Consider the following 23,538-nt stretch of genomic DNA (forward strand, 5'->3'; position numbering starts at 1 on the left):
ATCAAGTTTTGCCCATTTTTTACTAACTGCCTTTCCCATATCTGACCTCTACTGACCAAAAAGCCATCAGTTTGTAAATCTTGCAGAAACAATGCTTTTTCCATTGCCACCCTTTTCAGACATGTGAGCAGGAAAAAAAAGCCACAAGAATGCTGATGCAAAAAATAACTTGTTTTGGCAAGTTCAACTATTTTATGTGTGTATATCTGCAAGGTGTTGGTAGCAAAACTAAGTTCTACTTCAACATAAGCAATGTAGAAAAATAACCAAAACAAAATACAAAATCTCCAAACACCAGTACATGCCAAGTGGGGAAAAAACCACAACATAGCTAGAACCAAAATATTTACTTTCCAGCATCTAAAACTATTATGGACATTAGAGAACATTTAAGAAAATGCCTTTTTAAAAGTCACTGAAGGATTATTTTAATATCTTCAAGTAGAAGGAGAAAAAGCCAGTGCTGCTGATGCATGAAGTCTGGCTCTGTTCTGACCTCCCTAGCAGGCTGTGCACAGAACTGCTTGTACCAGCCTTGCAGTCTGATCACTTTGTCAACCATCAGCCATCTCTCCCAGCAGAGTACACAGCTCAAATTAAGAAGTATAGCATGTTTCTTGAAAATGTAAAAACCAGGATCAAAAGCTGAAGCTGGCAAAAGCATAATCCCAGGTCATGGTGAAAACCATGATTTCTCAGCTGTTGTTGTGTTGCTTGATACAAGTATCACGCAAATACTGTGATTAGTTTGGTCATCGCTTTCTGGACTCTTCAGAAGCCTGTGAAAAAATATCTGCTTTTGTAATAACTCTCTATTAAGTGGCTGTTCACTGTGCAGTTTTTGAAGGTTTCTTGATACACAGCACAGTCATGAAGAATAGACAACTGTCTCAGTATACAAACTGCTAACTTAGTAAGTATGAAATCACATCTTTTCTTGACAAGCAAAACTGTCACCTTGGCTCTGAGAAAGGAAAATAATTACGTTTGGATTATTTCCTTGTATTTTCTAGCAGTTTCCTGAGAGACTTTAGACAGATGCCTTAATCCTGTTCTGCACCAATTTTCTCCTTGCACCTCTACCCCACCATAAAGCGAATCAACTGTTGTTTACAGAATGCTCTCTGCTTCCTTACAGAGAAACAGCTAAGAGTCCACTCATGTATGTTTTAAAACCTATTATACTCCCAATCATCTTTTTAATACTTTTCCAGTCTGAAAAAAAGAAACTGAATATTTTTTGGAGCTATTCACAGCTGTAGATATTTTAAAAGTCACTATTTCTTCTTGATTAGAATTTGCATATAACTGAGGTTCACAGGGACTGCTGAAATGCAAAATAATCTTGAAACTAAACTCAAAGATATCTGAACTGAGTCACAGACTCATAACATCATAGAATGATGTAGGTTGAAAGTGATGTTGAAGATCACCTAGTCCAAACCCCTGCCATGGGCAGGGCTACCCCCTACCATCTCAGGCTGTTTAGGACCCAATCCAACCTGGCCTTGAATGTCTCAAGGGATGGGGCACCCACAGCTTCTTTGGGCAGCCTGTACCAGAGACTCATCAATCTCTGAGTGAAAAATTCCTTCCTAAAATCTAACCTAAACTTCCCCTCTTTTAATTTAAAGCCCCTTTGTCTTTTTACATGATACGACAATAATAGGACAATCTCCTTCCTGCTTATAAGCTCCCCTGAAGTACTGGGAGGCCTCAATGAGGTCTTTCTCACCAGAACCTTCTCTTCTGCAAGCCAGACTAGCCCAACTCCTCAGACTATTTTCATAGGAGAGGCACTCCAGCCTTCTGACCATCTTTGTGTATAAGCCTCCTCTGTACAGTCCTGTACAGCCAGCTTTTACCTCACAGCACTACGGTGCTAATGAAGCATTATCTGCTTCACACAGACAAGTGAGCCTTGCTGAGCAGCTCTGAGACATCTAGAAAATGCTGTACTCTGCCCATGCACACATGCCAGCCTGTTTCAAGTGCCAACACAAACCTCCTCACTGGGCGGTAAAAATGCCCTTTTGCATTCTCTACTCAAATTATCCTGGATAAGGCTTACTAGAGGGAAACACATCAAGTACAAAAGTCAGAGAAGCCGTGCAGTACATCGCACAACAGACATCATATTGAATCAGGAAAGTCTCCAGCCAGCTGAGTTTCTGAAGCCCAGAGTGTTTTGTCCAGAAGTAGGCATGCCTCTTCACTGTGAGAAGATGTGTGTCACATTAGGGAGCAGAGCCTTTTTGAAGTGTTTTAATTTTCACCTCTCGGTCTTCGATAGCAGTCATACTGCCTGTCTCTTTACTACTTATGCTCAGATTTTTCTTCCTGTTCTGCTAGCAGATCCCTCCCAGGCCTACTGCTGGAAGGTTTTAATCCAAGTCTTGATAGGAACATTAAAAACTATTTTAAAACAATTTACTATTATTAAGTATTTATATTATTATACTGTATTATTCTAGGAAAATTCTTTTTAATGACTATTTTAAAATTACGTTAATAACACAGTCATTAGCAGTTTTTATTTACCCTTGGTTTCTATTACCACTTGGCAATTTTAGTAAAATAAGTATTCAAAGAAGCTTTTCCAGTTCATTTAAGTTCTCGGTGAATGGATTCCGATGGCAGAAACAGGGTAAAAAGGTAATAACGTGCAGTTGCAATTGTTTACATCTCCTTCATCTGAATTCCCTTAAGCCTGTGCCAGCAACCTTTCCACAATGTGTGTGATTGCAGTGGAAACAACCTTCTCAGCATCAAACTAGAATTTGTGAGTTGAAAAAAACAGGTTAGAAAAGAGTGAGGTATACGAGGAGACATCTCAAAGAAGTTCTGGACATCTGGATGTATATTCAGTAACTGGAAAAGTAAGAATACTGCTCTCAAATGAACAGCAATGGGGTCCATGTACAGTCTGAATACTGCTCAACTACCTGGGGCAATGCACAACCAGCCTCAGCCCCTCCTGTTGACTACAACTTGTACTACACTGTCTTCCGCTGGTGAAGAGTAAACAACACAGACCTCATTTTATCTTACTTACAATTTGCTGGTAGGATGCAGCACCACCATCACAGGCATTCTTTCTGCACATGTGGATAGTGATTAAAAAAAGCCCACAGAATTAAAAGAACAAAAATATTTCCCAGAAGTTGCCAGATAGGACAGCTTACAGAAATGTTAAAAGGAATAAAAAGCTGGATAAGATTCACAGAATAGCCATCGCCAGTGATAAAGCATGAAGGTTGAACAACTGAGGACAAGATTTCCAAATGTAAAATGGAAAGTTTCCAACTTAGGAACAGCAGAGGAAAAACATGGATTAATACACCAAGACCAAACAAGCATCATAAAAATTCTCCAAGCCAAACCAACTGCCACTGTAAATAACCTCCGAAACTCTCCTGCATCTCTCCTGCTTCCTGCATTCCAAGGAGGATTGAATTTCAAATAACCCTGGGGAATTCTAGAGAAATCCTACACTAAAATGTTGAACTCAGGCTTTAAAAGGTAGAAAAATTGTATGTACTTAAGAAACACCATTTCTGCCTTTATTGTGATAAATTCTTCTGCAGTACTTATGTCTGAAAGAGGAATAAATGTTTTGGACTTAAGTTTTCTTATGAGTTTTATCTTCAGTGAGACTAGCTATAATCAAACTGACTCTTAGTTTTGAAATTGGACTAATAACTGACAGTTTCTACTTGGTGTATTAACTCAAGAAAATACAGAAACAATAAAAACAAAAACAAAATCAATTACTGAACACTTGAAAAACAGACAAAATTGACTAGTTGTTGACTTTTCATTCTGACTACATTTCAGCTCTAGTTTTGTAAGCCCTATGTGTGTCTCTTGTCAGGCTGGAGATCCTACACTGCAACATCTTCGGCAGATGGTCTTACAGGTACACACATGTTTTCCTGGCAGCTATTTCTAACACGAGAAGTTTATTGTGTAGTGTGATAAGACTCCAAAAACTGAGTCCACAGTGGCACTCCTAGAACTGAGAGGGTATCACAAACTGTTCAGTCCAGACTATGACAAGGATTGTTATGGACTTCAAGTGGACTCCTGGAAAAATGGACACAAAATGTCCATCTCCTCAATCTCCAGCAGCACCAGCAGACCGATAGCTGGCTCAGCCTTGGTACAGATTTTCTGATGAACTTACATTTTGAAAAGCTCTCACAGGATCTGCCAGAAATAGGAACTCTCAAATGCAACCCTGATCCTGTCACAAAAGCACACTGAGAATGAATGAGAGACATACATAAGAAAAACTCAATAGCAGATAGTACACTTAAGCCTGAATGAACAGGAAGAGACGATGTCAAAATACTGCATTCAGAGGAACTGAACTTAGGACTTTTAACATAGCAAACAGTGGCACGACTTCTTACGGTGCAGTATCTCTTATATGACTACACAGTGTGCCGGTATGTGCCTTTGCTCTCATATGGACAGGCACTGCTATTCCAACACAGAAATTGGCAATCGAAGGTAAATCAGCAATACTCAGAACTGGAACAATAATTTCACCATTGATCCATCTGAATCAATTCCTGATCATCCAGTATTATCCCTTGCCAGGTTTAAACATCTGATCCTACATTAAACAAGACATCAAACATAGACCCAACAACCATATGCGATATCTGCTAGATACTTGACAGTGATGTCGCTTTTAACAAACACACATCCTCTGCATTTTTAAGAGACACAGCTTGCAAAGACAGTTTAGTTGACTTAGTATCTAGGAACATCCAAACAAACAAAGAAAGCAGAATTGGGAACCTCCTACTTTCTGTTTCAGCACTCCTCAAAAGCTGCAGTTGAGGTTAAAAAGCAAATAACATCCCAAAATACCAAGATCCCTCACATTACATGGGCTGCTTGAAAAATTCCACAGAAATGCAAATGTCAACAGTTATTCAAATAGGAAAATAATTTATTGGTTGCAACTCATCTCTTATACTTTCTCAGCACTGAGACAAACTATATAAACAATTCACAAGTATGAACAACACATTAATGGCTAATGCTGAAGACAAAATGTGTCAGGAAATGAAAGAATGGATGAGTTATTCCTTTCACCTGACAGGTGAACAAACTTGCATCTATAATTCTCAATGCATAAATCTTGAATTAATAAATGTAACCATCAGAACAGGCTACTTTTCTAAAGTCCAAAAATTAAACAGAGCACTGACAGGAATGAAAATCTATCCCTTAGTTTACTAACAGGATTCACCTTACCCAAATTTAGCAAGCTACCTAGTCAGGCTTCACCTGTTATCACTGGGGAGAGGCATGGATCTCCTGATTCAAACTCTCCTAAGCTAAGTGTCTCATAGAGTGGAAACACCTCCCTGCTCGGCCTCGAAGTGCTTAATGCTCTCCACTAATTGTGGCAGAGGCTTAGAATGACTTGGTTAGAATGGACACATATAAGATAGAGGTTATGTAAAATAAACTTTACCTTATGTCCTAGCAAGACAGGTTGCTTCAGGAAATACTCCTGTCAGGTCAGAGAGAGCCTAATTAGCAACTGAGAGGACTTCCTGCCAGCTAGAATCAGTGGCTCACTGTTTACAGGGCACACGTAGTAGAGTTAAGACAGGAATCAACCTGTCTGTCAGGGGAATGGGGATTCCAAGCACTCAGATAAAGTATGATCATGAGAGCAAGAAAGGGAAAATCAAAACAATTTCAAGTGTGCATATAAGAATAATATATGCATTTATCCTAGTAAGCTATGTTAGATCAAGATTCTGCTTAACGCTTTGCAGGTGTACAACAAAAGGGGAAGTACAGCAAGGAGAAGCTGACAATGGGAACACAGGAATTTGAAAAGGGAAGAAAAATCAAATACAGGAAGCATCTGAACCCCCAAATGTAAGTGTGGGAACCTAGAAAACAATGCACTGCAATTGCAAGATCAGACATAGGCAGATTAGATACAATTTACTTTTGCACCAAATAGGTATCTCTTTCTAATACACTTACTGAATCTCCTGCATTTTAAGGGTTTGGCTGGCATCTCCTCAGTGCAACACCTTACTTAATGTCTGCATTTTGAGAGATCCTGAACATGCTCGCTGTTGTATTTAGGTGACTATAGGTGACCACTGTTCAACACGTTGCATGTTGGCCACAGTATGTGGGGAGACTTCACAACAACTTGTCCAACAACATATTTGTGAATAAAATCAACTACCATAGCCAAAGCAGGCATGTTCAGGTTGTTAGTCAAGGGAATTGGCCAAGGAGAGGCATAAAAGTGAATGGTCAGAGGACAAGCATATAGATATATGGATGGACAACTCAGAAGATGCCCAGCAAGAAAAAGACAGCACATAAAGACAAATAATTCTGGTTACAAATGCTGTTCCTTTGTAATGAACTCTCTCTCCAAAAGGACACAACTGAAGCCATCTTCAAAACTACAGAAATACCAAATATACTCATTAGCATTCACACTCTCAGTGTTAACATAATAGCAGCACAGACAAATCAAAACTGGAGTGCAGCTGTTGACAGTCAAACATTTAAACTCTTCCCTGAAGTAGGTCAGTACTTCCAGACAACCAGAACACAAAAACAAAGCAAGTGACCTCCATGCCTACTGAAACAAATCTTCAGCACAGCCTGGGTTTATGAAATGACTGCATATGATGCAAATGTTGGCTGCTGCAGTGGGCAGACTGGCCTACTTGCCACACCACTCCAGAGAAACTGTGGTCAAAACTGAATAAAATCGTAATAAAATAGCAGAGGAGATGGCAGATGTTTTCCACCCCTAAAATACATGCTTTGCCTGTCAAAACTCTCCTGCGACCACAGCATTAAGGATGAAGGCTGACCACAGCAAAGATTTTCACCTGCAATGCTCAAGACAGAATTGCTCCTGTTGGAGCAAAGAGCTAGACACCAGTGTGCCAGCTCATCAGCGTTAGATAGTCTCCCCTGACCACAGCACAGGACACACCATTAGCTGGGCAGCTAGCAGTTTTCTGTGGACAGGCTGTGTAGCTGTACCCTAGAAACAGCAAAAGAGAGCAAGATGTTCCTCTCCACTGACATCCTGTACACACTGAAAACTTAGTTTGAAACTCCCTCATTGCCACTTCCTGGATGTACCACAAAGATTAAACGAATTCATTCAGAAATGCGTAGGTCATCTTCCTCCAACTCAGTATGAGGCCTCCTTTATCAAATCTTTCAGCATTAAAGACTTACACTGTGTATATACATTTTCTAAGCAGAGCTCAGTATTAAGCCTACTCGAGCTCCTCGTAAACTCCTCTCACACTTCCTCCATCTCCTCTCCCCTCCACAACACCACAAACACTACACAGGAAAAGCTACAAACTGTCTCTTTCACATCTTTTGAGCGGCAGCTACCTTCTGGGTGTGGGTCATCTGTGCTTGACATGCATCAAAGGAAGCTACTGCCTGGATCTACATAAAGGACAGTAAGAAGTCAGTGTCCTGTCTTTTAGCATCTGTGTAATTATAGCACTCTGAAATGCACTCTCTCTTGCCCAACGTCCTTCCCCTCCCTGGTGAGACAGGATCAGGCAGGGTGTGTTACTGCAGGGCAGCAACAGGGCTGACATCTTGTTACTGCTGCGGATTTCTTCTGGCTACAGACACGATCAGCCACGAACATAGTTGCATCAGTGCCAGTTCCCAAGTAGAATTACTAAGGCTGCCTGGTTCACCTCTGCGACTACGTGAAGTGAAACAAAACATTCTGCTTTTCATGTACTTAATTGCTCTCAATATACGTGGTTGCTAAAATCATGCCTGCACAGTATTAAGCCTGAAAATTGGGCACAACTCTGAAGCCATGTGTTCAGCTGGCCAGCTGCACTGCTGTGTATATACACAAAAGTTCCATCTACCCAAAAGGCCCCGTGTTACAGGGAGAGAGGAAAGGGCACCTCACAGACAGCTCTCAGGCAAGAAAGCACTGGGTTATGTAGCATGGAGAGACCTGCACTCAGACTTCTGAAGCAGTGTCAAGGCAGCCAGCCTGCCCATCCACCTGCAAGGACTGTGCAAGCCTGGATGAAGCATTCCAGTGAATTCTGCTCCGTAGCAAGAAGCCTCGTCCTTTCCCTGTTTTCATCTTCCTTATCAGCCAGCATTAGTCAGCTGGTCCGCCCCATGCCCTGGAATCCTCTAACTCTTGCACAGTAAAACTGGAGCCTCCCAGGCAAAGCTGGGGAGTGTGCTGCTCCCACAGTACTTCTCAGAAAGAAGGCCTGGCTAAATTACACCATGCCAGCTAACAAGCAGTCTAACAAAACACACATCTGTAGCATAGCTGTCAGGTACTAACAAACATTTTCAGTTCTGGTGAATAGATGACATGGGGAAGATGGAATCTGGAATCACAGTTTCAAGTGGAGCTGAACAACACATGCATTTGGAAGCGTTACATTTTGACAGAAGAAAGCAGATCTGTTATCTTCTCTCAGCCACCTCTAGCAGTAAGCATGACCTCAAGATAATATGAAATATAAGAACAAGCTGACCCTGCATGTAATGTGGCCACCATACACTGGGCATAGCCTATTTAGCACAAGCTATTAAGTCTACAGAGAGCAGCACATCCCTGCAAAAAATCACCTGGTGGTATCATAGAATGGCTTGAGATGGAACGTTAAAAATCAAATTTGCCTTATGCTGAAACACAAATAAAATGCATGCATAGAGATGAATGGACACAAGGGCTCTCCTGTGCATTACAGCTGGCTGCATCTCAGAAAACAGCACAGGCTTCCTTTGCCAAAATAAAAAACTCCTCTGTAAAATGAAAATACTCCATTACTCTAAGGGAAGAGACACTACTATATCTCTCAGAGAATGTACTCACTGCTAGTTTGGCTTGAACTGAAGCAAAGGATAGTAATGTAAACCAAGCAGCATCTCTCTAAAAGTGGAGAAAGGAACACTGATGTCTCTGACGCAAATTCAGAACACAACGTTCAGTTTTCAGCTTTCTGTTCACCACGCTCACTCACAGAGGAAACTGAGTAATCCCAGGTAGTTTCCTTCTGAATCAGGTCTAGTGACATTTTCTTTCTGGAAGCAATGAGACAAGTTTATTTCTTCTGGTGATAAATGTCACCAGAAGAAATGCCTTCAGTTCTTGGGACAAGACGCTTCTATGTTTGGGTGTATTCAGTTAGTGTAGGAGGCAGTTACAACCAACGTCCTGGAGCCTGGTGTCAGCAGGAAAATATGGGACTTAAGCGGAGTGGTTGCACAGTCATCCCCTGGCTGCTTCAGAGGCCACGAGTGGCATCTGCTACACTCCTGTGAAGACTGGGTAACATTCTGTATCTTTCTTCTCACAGGATGGAACAGCTTTTGCTGGCAGGTTGACAGAGGGAGAGAAGACCCATCAAACATCTACCACACCTTGGCGAAACAAGCACCAGGTCATACATCCCAATTTTTCACATATTTTCTAAGTCACATGTTGACCGAAGCAGTTACCACTCTTATCAGCATGTAGAGACCATTTCAGTCTTTAGCAATACTCCTCAATGGACACAGCAAGAATTACAGTAAACCTACAAAACAAAGCCCTTCGGTTCTGAGCATAAGGCTTCTAGAAAAATCTTAGATGAGAGAATTTCACCAACACAGCACGTAGACAATAACAATATGTATTCCTTGCTGGACGAGTGCCATTATTTGTTGTGACTGCAGTTATCGCTATTCATCTCCTATTTACATACCAAGCAAATACATACCATACTTTGTGACAGCACAGTGAAAATAAAGTCTGTGCTTAGAAGAGTTTTAACACTTCTCCAATGACAATTTGAGTTCTATCAAATATTTAAGAGCAGGAGCAATGTGTGCTGGACTTGTTTGGAGAAAATATTCATGTGGAACTGCAAAGAAAAAAAAATCACCCTTCCACCGTCCAAGACCAACATCATAACCCAAAAAAGTAACTAATCAAACAAGATTTCTCTACAGTGTTGAAAATTTGTGATCTCTGGGCATCAACCTCCATCCCTGGGTGATGGAAATACAGAAAAGGAACAAAAAGATGTGACTAAGGTGATTGCCAAGTTGCGAAGGTTTTCTGCACAAGTTTTCTGCAGGCTAGGCTCTAATGCCTGTCTAACTTCTCTACATTTAAAACAACTAAACAAGAGACAATGTGATTTTCCAGGATCCAGCCTTCCCACTTAAATCTGAATTCCAAGTGAAACTGTACTCCTAAGACAGTAAGTGTCTGGATTTCTCTGTAGTCACAAGCAGGGCAGGAACTTAAAGGCCTCCAGAAAGAGGCTCCATTGACTCCTCTTGGCTAAGAAACCTTCCCTGTTTTCCTATCAAGACCTGCATGCTCTTACAGGAGGACCTGCAAATTATATCATACAGCAGCACAATTATTCAGTTCTCCAGAGCATTCCAGAACAATTCCTCAATACTCAATATTTGCACCCCAGAAAGGATTGAGTCAGATAATGGGACTCATTTTAAAAATTCACTTGTGGATACTTGGGCCAGAGAACATGGCATCGAGTGGATTTATCATATCCCCTATCATGCACCAGCCTCTGGTAAGATCGAACGCTACAACGGGTTGTTAAAAACGATGTTGAAAGCAATGGGTGGCGGAACATTTAAACACTGGGAGAAGCATTTGGCAGAAGCCACCTGGCTGGTTAACACCAGAGGATCAATCAGTCGAGATGGTCCTACCCAATCCAGCTCCCTACATATTGTAGAGGGAGATAAGGTCCCTGTAGTACATGTAAAGAACATGTTAGGAAAAGCAGTTTGGGTTTTTCCTGCTTCTGGGAAGGGCAAACCTCTTCGCGGAACTGTCTTTGCCCAGGGACCTGGGTCCACCTGGTGGGTGATGCAGAAAAACGGGGATGTTCAGTGTGTACCACAAGGGAATTTGATGTTAGGGGAGTGCAGTCTGTAATCCCATGTGTTAAGCATGATGTAGTGATGTAGAATAAGGGGTGGAATGTCATGGTTTTATGATTTTTGGTCATCAGTATTCCACACCATAACATCATGTAATGCATTGGGGGTGGGGTTTGATATCTGCCGAATGTTCGTCTGTCGGAGAAGAACTACATTTCCCCAGGAGACTTTGCGGTCAGCAAGGGGATATAACTCCAAGCAAGGTCACCTGATCCTTCTTCTTCGCCTGCTCTTCACTGTCTGCGCTTCGCTATCTGCGCTTCGCTGCCTGCGCTTCGCCATCTGCACTTCGCCGTCTGCACTTCAGTCTCTCAACTGGACTGCACTTCTCACCCCAGCATTGTGGTGAGGTCTATACAATTCAAACAGACTCTATCTCTTTCTCTCTCTCTCTCATTGTATTTTACTGATACTATATTTAGTAAAATCATTTGTTCCACCTCAGATCAGTGCTGTTGTTTTCAAGTATTTTGGGGTCCCCTGCTTCCCCTTTCCCAGAGGCGCGGATCCGCAGATCCCTCCGCCCTGCTGGTCACGGAACTGGGCCGGACCAGCCCATAAACCGTTGACAATCCTGCTAATTCAAACTCTACAGCTTCTTTCAATTCCTTCAAAGAATTAGGTCTTTTCACTATCTACCAGCTGACTAGAAAGTAAGAGCTTTTGAGGGACTCTCTGAAACACCAAGAATTTCTACATGAAAGCTGTCTCCTCTTTCTGAGAGAACAAGCTGCATCTCCAGCTTATTACTTGAGGTTGCATCATCCTTTGCCGTTCTGATAAGTTTTGCCAACTATGAGCCACTGAGTCATTGATTCAGCAGCAGTTGTATGCAAATGGGTCATCTGAGTCCATGGAGGAGGGACAGCAGAGGAAGGAGGGCTCGCCTGCACACCAGCTGTTAAGCAGTCAGCACAGCAGAAGAACGGCATTTTTCCTCGCGTTCGAATTACTGACACCATTGGTTTGCATAGGCTGATGCAGGGAACCTCGCTGTGGGCACTGCCCTTGTGCTGTTGGAGCCCCTTTCTGATGAGCTGGCACGGAGGACACAAGGCACAACATACGGGATTTGACCTGAATCTTCACTCAATCACTAAAGATTACCTAAGATGTAAAGACAGAGGGCTTTTCTCTGCTACAGTGATGCAACAGATCCTGTCTCAAGCTGCTGACTGCAGCTTTCCACTTGCTGTTGACTGTGTCTGAGTGTTGATGCTGGTGCTTGAAGTGGTTCTTTTCAGCTGTATCGGAGTGTGGCTGGAAAGGGGCCCACAGCAGCGTGGAGGTCCAGCGAAGCACTCAGCCACATCCCTTCTCACTCAACTACGGCCAGCAAGGGAAGAGTTGCTGCTCTCCGGCAGCCCTAGGGCAACGCAGGGCTGAGCTGTTCTCATTAACCTGCCCTAAATCTATAACCAACACAGTACCTGCAGAAGAGCTTGTCCTGCTGACACCGCGAGGAAGTGGAAGAAAGAGACAGTCATTACTTGGTCAAAAAGTAGCAGAACTGATAAATCAATCAGCACAAAACGGATGTGGTGAGAGAAGTTGTCACTTATTACTTCCTTTTTTGATGTCTATGCTTGAGCATTTCTCTAGAAACAGAAGAGACTGAGGAAACAAAGTCCCATCTAACTCCTCGAGCAGAACTCCAGCAGGACATGTTTTGGAGATAAATAGCTTTTTGATCTCACACCCAGTGACTTTTATGATCTTGGTACACACTGCTCAATCTTGGTTCCCTGCTGCCAAGATTCAGCTCTAGAAGTCATGCACATTAGTGAGAATCTTTGTTTTTATCCGTGAAAACCGTAAGTTTGTTGTCCCATCTCACCCACTGGGGCTAGGAGATGTTTAAAAAAATCATTTTGTGAAGTTGAAATAATGGCTAAAAAAGAAGAAAAAGTAGGCAGCTATGCCATTTAAGCAATTCATTTTAGCTACCTGTTCTGTTTTTTTCTTTTAATTGCAAGAGCAGGGCATTTCCTAAGGACTGCCCATGGGTAGAAATAGTCAGACTGCTGCAAGAAAAAGGGGTTCTGCACACAGCTATACTGAAGCTTAGTATTCCACTAGCTAGAAAGCTGTATCTGAACAGGTAATGTAGTTCAAGCTTCTAGCTTCATTACCCTACAGGGATTTGGCCCACATGCACTGTAGGTGCAAATGCAAAGGCTACTCAAACTCTTCCTAAGTTAATGCACGCAAGCGTAACTCAAAAGTAATTGCAGCAAAATGAACTATTTTGCATTTTACTCTGGAACAGAATAAGCACTACAAAAGGCATGCACCTAGCTGGGACTCCCAAAATGGTACACACGATACAAAGGTACACCTTTCCTCATCTTCATGTCTAACTTCTGAGAAGGACAATGAGGATATGAAAAACTGCAGGGGGAAGAAAATTCCCAAAATTAATATTCTAGTAGTGGTATTTGTTAGTATTCTCAGCAGTTTCTGCAACAGGTACTTCAGGGCAGAGAACAGTTTGAAAGCAGACCTGAGGAAATGGATTTGAGGGCATCTGTTGATGAGAAACTCAACATGAGTCAGCAGCGTGCGCTTACAGCCCAGAAGACCAACTGAATCCTGGGTTGCATCAAGAGAAGCGTTGACCAACAGGTCAAGGAAGGCGATTCTGCCCCTCAACTCTGCTTTTGTGCGACCTCACCTGGAGTGCTCCATCCAGTTCTGAGGCCCCTGACATAACAAAGATGTTGAGCTTTTGGAGCAGGTTCAGAGGAGGGCCATGAAGATGATCAGAGGGCTGGAGCACATCCTCTGTGAGGTCAGGCTGAGAGATTTGAGGCTCTTCAGCTGGGAAAAGAGAAGTCTCTGGGAACCTTACAGCAGCCTATCAGTACCTGAAGGGGGCCTCCAGGCAAGCTGAGGAGGGACATATTATAAGAGCAGGTAGCGATAGAATGAGGGGTAAGGGCTATAAACTGGAAGAGGGTAGATTTGGAGTAGGTATAAGGAACAAATTCTTTACTGTGATAGTGGTGACACACTGGAACAAGTTGCTGAGATAAGCTGTGGGTGTCCACTCACTGGAAGTGTTCAAGCCCAGCCTGGATGGGGCTCTGAGCTCTGGTCAAGTGGGAGGTGTCCTTGCCCATGGCAGGGGAATTGGAGCAAGATCTCTCAAGGTCCTTTCAAACCCAAACTATTCTATGATTCTATGATTCTTCTTGTTTTTCAACCTAGGAGACATGACAGCTTATTTCTAAACTGGTTTTATTTGGTAGGGACTGGATTAATCATCCACATTAGACCTATTTTATTTCTGGGCAAGAATAGTTCCTACTAGCCTTCCTGCTGCCCATCTTCCTCAACACCAGAAGCATTCACAGAGTAAAGAACAGCTACTGACAAGGGAAGAACTAGGCAGAGCCTTGGTTAGCCCTGCCAACAAATGCTATATGGCTGGGCTATACTCATTTTAGTTTACGGAAACGAGACTGTTTTACTTGTGTTCCCATGCGTATCTAGTGGCAGTGGAACATCCCAGAGTTAGATTTCTTCTGTGATATGAATTTAAAAAGCAACAAAATGCTGGATGTTGAAAACGTAGACTATTCTGGATTCTTTTTAGCATTTTATTTCTTTTCACACGCCTTTCCCAGAATAGGAGACTTGCTCTCTGCCTCTGTGCTTACGTCAGCCCAGAGTACCCCTCCCAGACAGCTTGTGGAATCAGAGTATAAGCTTCTTGGCACGTGTTCCTTTTCCGTTTGATCTACACATCAGAATGAAAAATGAAACCTGCATGCTTGGAAACTATTTTCTTCTCTCAGTTTCCCCAAATCTTACTCTGAGCTACTACTAGATGACTAGCAAGCACAGTGAGGAAGATAAAACATGAGTTTTCTAAAGCTGGATTCTTACACATAAGTGTTAATACAGAAGACATCTCAGTCTGATTTATGGATACCAAAATTATAGTCTAAACCTATAGCTTGGATCATTCAAAAAACAAATACATCTGAAGGAGATAAATGACCTACAGCTCCATCCACAAGCTATGGGAGAGAGCAAAGCCACAAGGAATGATGACACCTGAAAAGATCAGTATAAAGCATTCGCTCAGAAGTGCAATTCAGTGAAAGGACTGTTTCACATTCTCTAGAAATGCAAACACAGTTCAGGCTCACTAGTTCATGAAACCTCACACTCTTAAACCAAATGCAGAAGCCTCTGGTCTCCAGCCTTTACTCAACAAAGATTTATTAGCAGATTACTTGAGGGAGGTCTCGCATTACAGAAGTCAAATTAATGCCTGAAACGACACATTGGTGTGGCTGGCTACTTCACACCAGGAAAGATTTGCCTAAGGGCTTCTGAATCAAGCCATGCCTGCCATACTTGCTGTCACTTTGTGACACACTGTCCCCAATACAAAATATAAAACATCACAAAGCCTAGCGCATATACATAGACTTATGCTTAATTGCTGCTTATTCATAAGTCTACGTGCTATGGAAGTCCCAGTGGTCAGGGCGAGTCGGCTTCCACCTGAAGGCACTGAGATTTAGCAACACCTGCAGCTCCAAGTCATGGAACCGAGAAGCCCAAGACAACTCCAAGGATAAAAACGGGTTTCTCCATGCTCAGCACGACAGCCCTTTGGAAAACCCTGTGCCCCCATGTTCCGCAACCCACCACGGCCCCACCTGCAGTACACCAGGCACTCCATGTGGTTGATCTCCTGGTCGGAGCGGTAGCGGCTGTAGTCTTCCCATAGGTCCTTGATGGCCGTGACCGCCAGGATGAAGAGCACGGGGGCCAGGGCCAACTCGGGCTGGAAGGCGTTGACGGCCGGCACGAAGTTGAGCAGCGCGATGAAGACGAAGTAGACATTGGCCAGGCGGTGGAACTGCTCGAAGAGGTTCTTGGGCAGGAAGGAGAGGGCCGTGTACTTGGTGGTCTTCAGGCGATTGCCGGCCAGGGCGGGCCGCTTGGATTTCTCCGCCTCGGTCTCAGGTGGCAGCAGGCTGGAGCGCACCAGCCGCGTCTTGCTCTCCTTCTTCTTCCTCCTCCTCCTCCTCTTCCTCTGCCTTTCCTTCCCCTCGGGCCGCACCTGGGGCTCTCCCTCGCTCCCCGCCGCGCCCCGGGACATCTCTGCCTCCCTCGGAGCCGCTCTCGCCCGGGACGGGGCAGCGCGGGCAGCTCCCATCCGAGGCACGGCTGCCCGCCCTCCCGCCCTAAGTTATCATCCTCGGCCGCTCGCCACGGCTCTCGCTTTCCTCTTCCCCTCCGGGGGGGAGGGAGGAGGGCTCTTTCAAAACCTCTCCTAACTGATCGGCTTGGCCCCCGCTCGCTTTCTCCTCCTCCTCCTCCTCGGCCGGGGAGGGGACGTGGGCAGGAGGCGAGCCGAGCCCTCCTCCCTCGGGCGTCGCCCGTCCCGTTAGCGGCACGCCGTGGAGCCGGCCCAGGGCGCGTGGGGACGCGGCGGCCGCCGGCCCGTACAGCATGGCGCGGCCCCCGCCACGCGCTTCCGTCCGCCCGTTGGCGGGATGAGGACGGGGAGCGGCACCGGGACGGAGCTGCGGGGGTGGGGGGAGGACCGGGGCGGCCCCGCCACCGGGGAACTTAGAACGAGAGTGGCCTCTCGCCCGCAGGCTTCACCGCTGCCGTCGTTTGCCCGGGAAGGCGGCTCGCCCGCGGCCACCCGTGGATGAGAGGCAGCGGGTGCCACGTTCTCTGTCGCCTCTGACTTTCCATTACGCGTACTGAGGTGGCGGCGGAGAAGGAGGTTTGCGTTCCGAAGGAGAAAACAGAACTGCCGCTGAAGCGCTCGCACGGCTGCGCCGGCATTTATCGCAGCCCCGCAGCCGCACGCAGCGCCGCCCCGAGCCCGGCCCGCGGCCTGGCGGCCGCAACGACACCTCCGGGCTCCGCGGGATGAGGCGGCCGGCGGGGTGTCATTCTTTTTCCCTCTGATTCGCAGTATGCTTGTCGTTACTTTGAGATGCGTGTAGGTGATTATGAACCTCTTCTAGGCCCCGAGGCACTAGTTGGGTGCTAATTCAGCACGCATTAGTTTTGAATGAAGCCGCTAAAGCAGAGTAGTTGGCCAACCCTGCTGTCAGCTCCGGTGTTGCTGCAGGGGCTTCATGGATTTCCCAGCTTATGGAACGTGAAAGCACCAACGGGTTGGGTTTTGTCAAGGGAAAGTGGGATAAATGCCTTGCCTGTCTCAAGTCTGTCGGTAAAGGGGCGTGTATAAAATTGTCACCCTGCACTGCAAAAAGGAGACCAAAAGCCTTCCAGTTTTAGTTTCCAATGTCTTTTTTTTTGGACCTTGATTAACCAGTTCCTGACTTGCATAGATGTAGAATTAATTTCGTGGATGAGCTGGATTGAGCAGAAATCCTTGCACCATGCTTTGGAAATGCTGACATGGGATGACGAAGGAGGGCACAGTACCCCTCTGCAATAGACCCAGAAACCAAGCTTCACTCACCTGCGGGCTGCTTGAAGACATCTGGGCCAACATCCGTAAGAACTCTGCTTCACCCCTGGGCACCAGGAGTTCAAACACAGGATGAAGCTGTGGCCCTGGATGTTCCTCAGTGAGGCTATTCACAGCATGTCTGAGCAGCGGGTCGCTGGAGGCGCTGATGCTGATGGGTGGCACACATTTGTGCTTGAGAAGCAACGGGGCTTTGTTGAAGTAGTCATGGGCTCTTTTACTCGAGGTTCACATTAACTGTTCTTCCACACATAAAGGAAGAACAGGAGAGAAGCTCAGCATTAAGATACTAATCAGAAGCTGAATATTCTTATGTAATCCTCAGATCACATAGCTGAATTTCACATTGATACAACAGCAGAAAGATAACAAGCACCTCAGTGGGAGCCTCTGAAGACTTCTGTGTTTGTTTGCTAAAACCTTAATTTCAGAATGGCTGAAAAAAGAAAAGCCATTTTATTTGAGCACACCAGAGTCAAGGGTCATCCTTGAAAAGCTTCACCATAAAAAAAAAAGAAAGAAAGAAAGAAAGAAAGAAAGAAAGTATGCAATACCTCGCTGGTCAAGAGCTGAAAAGCACTTATTCTCATTGTCTTTCTTTGATGCTAGTAAAATGCTTTTTTGTTAATATGAGCAAACTGAAATATCACCAGGTACTCAACATTTTTCCACTGGCTACAAGAGCCTCTCTGTCACATGAGGAATCCAAAGTCCTGGAAATTAATCTGCTATTAATAAAAACAAAAGAGCCATCTTTAAACACCTATGAAATCCAGTGTCTGCCAGGCTTTGCTAGCCAAGGTGTTGCCAGTAAGACACTGCCAAGAATTCAGCCTCTCCTTTCCCTTTCTAAGTAAAACACTGGTCATAAGGTGCAGGAAGGCATAAGTGGGGGTTGGACCAGATGATCTGCAGAGGTCTTTTCCAACCCCTATGATTCTGTGATTCTGTGAAGTTTTTTGTATCTGAACTCACATCTGAACTCTCTCTGTCCACATTGTCCAACTATGTGAGGCCACAAATATGAGGGAGGTTACAGATTTGGCCTTCAACCTGTGCAACACATACGTGTGCAAGTCTGACCCTAACTTTTCAATTGCAGAAAGTCAAGTTGTTAGTTAGGACACACTTGCATCTCCTTTTTATGGAGTCTTTTGGAAGAAAGGAGGCAGACGGAGGTTGACTTAAAATCAGTCCAGATGACGCACAGTCCGTAAACAGTATTGCCTTCTAGGAACGTGAATCTGACTGGAAAAGCCTGAGGAGCTGAATGCTGAGGGCTTAGATTTACTGGATAACCCAAACTAAAATATGCACCCTTTGCTACTTTTGGGGTTCACTGAATTCCAGCACTAAATCTGTAGAAGGTCTGGGGATTACTCTGTGCTTCGATTCAGCCATCCCTGCCGTGCATCAGTGTCTCCTTTCTGTGCTGATCTCTTCCTTCATTCATGGATGGTTCTGGCCATCCTCCATCTCACCGGCCAAATCTTGTTTCATTTTGCTGGGTATCTGATCTCTGATTTCTCCAGCTGTTAGCCACAGTTCTGCCTCCAAAGCCCAGTATCTTTGAATTTTGAGCTCTACCCAGAGCCATTCCAATTGCTGTTTCTCTTCTTGAACTGTACACATTTGTTTTTTTTGTTGTTGGTGGGGTTTTTTTTTTTTGTTTGTTTGTTTGTTTGCATCAAGGACTATAGCTGAAAAAGAGGGAGGTTATAAGCATCAATTATGCTGATAATACGCCTAATGAGCTCATCTTTGATAGCTTAGGCCATTAAGAGCTTAATCTTTGGGTGTGACACTGCCGTTAAGGCTAGAAGGAACTTTTCCAGCCAGAGATACTTGGCCTTTTAGATGTCACACACCCTCCAGCTTGAAATCATCACTGTGTTCTTGTTATGTGAGTGGGCTGGTTGCTTAGAAGTGGAGTATCCATTTTTTTCATCTTCTTGGAGTCATCAACTTTGATTATATTTGAAGTATTTTATATGGTTCAGGAGTTATGTAGGTATGTGAAAATCATCAACCAAAAATGCCTTTGGCCTGATGATTCCACTGAACAGTTTGAAAATGGCATCCACCTGAACTCTGAAGATGAATACCCTATAGGCAAGGAGAAAGGATCCCAGTTTTATTACTGATGTAAAAGCTTGTGATTTGACTTGTCATGATTTTTGAATGCTTGGAGTTATCATTATTCTGTTTTAAAAATTAATTTTTTCCTATTGTCAGGACGTGAAGCAAATCCAATTTTAACACCTTTTCTAATTTACAAGGCCATTTTATAATATTTATATAATCCTAAAATAAAGATTTCTTACGTTGAATATTGCCAGAGACATAGATTACTCCCAATTCTCATAAAGAATCACCTTTTTTCCAAAGGACTTATTTTAATATTAATATGCTTAGTATTATGGAAGCACCCAGAGGCTTCAGCCAGAATCTAGGACTTGGAGAGCTATAAAAATAGCTGTAAAGACATGGTACCACACATCAGACAAAATCTGTTCTGCCCTTTGCAGATGAGACATATCCCATCTGGCTCTCCATAAAGGGGACAAGCGTACATGTTTCAAACTAAAAGAAGAAAGGCAACAGGCTTCTAGTGTGAAAGAAAAACCTGTTAAAAATGTCAAAAATCAAATGGGAAGAGGCAACAGCCAAAACTGCATCTTTCCTCATTTCCCAGCATTCTGCAGGAGATACGTAGATCTATACAATGCAGTGGTGTATGCATGCACAAGAGCGTAGTTAACTGTCACAGAATCATAGACTCACAGAACCATTAAGGTTGGAAAAGACCTCTCAGATCACCCAGTCTAACCACCAGCCCACCCTCACCATGCCCACTGAGCACGTCGCTCAGTGCCACATCCACACGGTGCTGGAACACCTCCAGGGATGGTGACTGCACCACCTCCCTGGGCAGCCTGTGCCAGGGCCTGATTATTCTTTCTGAGAATGAATGTTTCCTAACATCCAACCTGAATTATGGACAGGCAGTTTTCAAATCCCATTCCTTACTTCTGCACTCCCAGAGAGGGAAGATTTGAGTTGCTAAGTGTGCAAGCTCCATGTGTGAATTAACAAGAGAGATGCTGAGTGTTGCAGCACAGGACCTCATGCTATGCTGAAAAATTGCACCTTTTGTTATTCTGCAACTTTTCAGCATAGTGGTATGATACAGAAGCAATAGAAATGCTATGTGGACCTATCACGCCTCTCGCTTTTTGCATGTGTGTTTTTCCCACCTACTGCTCCCTGAGGGCATCTGCATTCCACATCGTGCATGCTGGGTGTTGCAAACTTTCCTGCTCCACCACACCACCTGTCTGACCAGCTGTTCAGCCTGATCTGTGACTCGACATTCACAAGCAGGATGGGTCTGACGTCGGAGTGCTGAGTGGAAGGAGTCTGTAGCATCCTGTTTTTTTTGTTTTTTTTTTTACTTTTTATTCGTGCCTCAAAAGGTGCCACAGCCTTTCTTCCACCACCTGGACTGCCACATTTGTTCTGTGACCCTGACTGCATGCATGTTGCTGGCAGATGAGCTCGGTGGGCTTCTATCTGCTATCTGCTACTGTATGATAAACTAGAGAATAAATGAGTCAAAGTGTAGCAGAGACTGCAAAGTACAGAAATAACACATTATGGTAAAAGCAGTTAGCTTATGTATACTTGTGGAAAATATACTCTGCCAATACTTAACAACTGGTTATATTTGTGTTATCAGGATCACAGAGAGCTGTTGATCATCACTTAGAGGTTTCATATCTGGAACTTTCTGCTGATAATCTCAAATAACTGTAAAGTACCAATCCTATTCCATTTAGCTCAGTAGAATGTGGTCTTTCATGGAATACAAGTTTATGAGCTGAGGTCTTGTCATGGTTAGTGGAGAGAGGCCAGGACTTTTAGGGCACAATTGGGTCAGTGGGTAAGCAGGTCAGGTGAATCCCATTCTCAAAAGCACTCATCATTTTCCACTAACTGCAGGAGTCATTAAGAGGAAGGAGGAGTCACCCTGGTGGGTATCCAAAGCTGGTCGAGGTGAATCTCCCTCTTAATGTCATGCTCAAGCAACTCCAGAGCACAGAACAGCTCCTTCTCCACTGTGAAGGACAAGACTGAACCAGATAAGGCACATGCAGCAGGAGATGGCCATGTGAGGACCTCATGGCCACTTGTGCCCTAACACACCTGCCAACAAAATAAAATTCCCACTGTTGCTGTACTGGTGACATAGGATGTCCCCTTCTACAGTGGGAAAGCATAAGCAGTACCATAACTGTTTCACTTCTCCTCTTACAGAAATGCTTTTTTTTTTTTTTTTCTTATAACAGCTTTGTGTCAAAGGTTTCTGTATCCATTGCTTCAGTCCATCAGCTCAGTACCACTGAGTCATAGGGTCATAGCAGAAACAGAAGTGCAGGAAAATCTATGTAATTTACCACAGAAAGAGTAAAGGCACACTTGCCGTTTATGGAAAGTGCAGTTTGGGAGGAAACAAAAGTTAATATCCTGACAACAGCACTGCCAACTCTTGCTATTTTATATGAGACTCAGTATTGCCGTTCTTAAAACTACATAACCTATTAGAATGGCATCTTACAGGAAATGTAGCTCAGTAAGGCTAGAAAAAGACTGAAGGTGTGAAACCCCAAAGCAGAAAATAAATAGGAGAATGTAAAAATACATAAATTAAGCTTATGTTTTTGAAAAACACTCTGATTTTCAGAGCAGTTCTGTGAGATTTTTAGTCTCTGGTACTTCTTAACACTGAGGGCTTGGCAATGATTCTGCTCATTACAGAAGCCGCCATAGGATTTCCTGTGCAAGTGCAGTCAAAACTTCACTTTCACATCTCTTTAAAAAGATAATACAGGATATTGCTCCTGAATACTAAATTGAGTGTCATTTCAAATTAAGAGATATTTAATTACCCACTGCAGTTCCTTTTTGCTATGTCTAGGTTTCTCCCAATCAAACTGCTTCAGTGAGTTTTTGGAGGCAGTTTGTCTGTGGGAAGCGACATCTTCCCTGGAGAGGTAACGGGGAAGCTGGGGGCTCTTCTGCTCTGTGCTCATTACTCAGGACTGCCAGAAGGGAAAGTTGTGCAAACCAACGCATTCTGACTAGTCACTGTGGTTAGAGATTCCCCTCTGGATTTTGTAATGCTGCAGGGTGAAAACAAGGCTCCTATTGAGACCAGCTATGCTGGGGACACAGAGAGAAGAGGTGACTGCAGGCTCCTTTTCCTCCTGGGAAAACAGTTTTTAGCCTGCTGCAGGTCCAGGCCAGCTCTGATTTATTATCTTGTGCCCTAGTGCTGACTCAGAAGGGGCAGGCCTAGTACAAAGTGGTGCAAATGGGCTGTAAAAAACAAAATGTGAAAAGAAAAGGAAGGAGAAAAAAAAAGCCCTAAATAGCAGGAGAACTGAAGGGTGACTTTCCTGCCTTTGGGGAATTCATCTTTAAGTAGAACTGATCAGAAAAAAATTCTGGTTCATTGAGCCTGACTGCTGTGTCTGAAACTGAACAATCTGAAGGACTTCTGCTGCAAGGAAGGCAGCAGTCCATGTGGGGTGGACTGGGGTTGTGGTGCTCCCATAGGGAGGTTTCCCCACACACTGTTCTTCCACTCTCCCGGGAGGCAGGGCTGTCCACAGGTCCCTGTCCCCAGCTCAGCAGTACTTCTGCCCCATAACTGAGGCCCTTCCAGCTATTCTGTCAGTTCATTAGGCTTCTTAGTGTCTGCTCCTATTAGCAGGGAAACTGTTGCATTCAGGATTTTGTTAACACGCATCCTGCTAAATTTTCTCAAGAAAATAAATGGTTTGGGACCAATTTGGACTACCTACGAAACAATAAACAACAAAGTGTAATCTCCTTGTGATATTGGCAACTTGAGCTCCTGACTAGTTCTGATACCTGTGCCCAAATTCAGTGCTGGATGCTGAGGTCCCTCCATACCAAAAGGCCACATGCTAAAAGGCCGCATACCTTAAAAACACCATATTGTGGTATATGTTAAATTTATTGTCTGTGATTTTATTAGGTGCAACTGA

General features: G+C 44.0%; 1 protein-coding gene across 1 annotated transcript in view; it reads right to left on the minus strand.

Moving 5' to 3' along the window:
* ATP10A (ATPase phospholipid transporting 10A (putative)) overlaps positions 1-16,173 on the minus strand; it is a 109,611-nt gene extending 93,438 nt beyond the window's left edge. Inside the window, exon 1 of the mRNA XM_042867938.1 lies at positions 15,663-16,173. Coding sequence (XP_042723872.1) covers positions 15,663-16,165 — 503 coding nt within the window. The 5' untranslated portion in view covers positions 16,166-16,173. The remainder of the gene's footprint in view (positions 1-15,662) is intronic.
* Positions 16,174-23,538: the final 7,365 nt, after the last annotated feature.

This window comes from Lagopus leucura, unplaced genomic scaffold (genome assembly GCF_019238085.1).
Source record: "Lagopus leucura isolate 7727_CA_CO unplaced genomic scaffold, USGS_WTPT01 Super-Scaffold_100001, whole genome shotgun sequence".
Classification (NCBI taxonomy): Eukaryota; Metazoa; Chordata; class Aves; order Galliformes; family Phasianidae; genus Lagopus; species Lagopus leucura.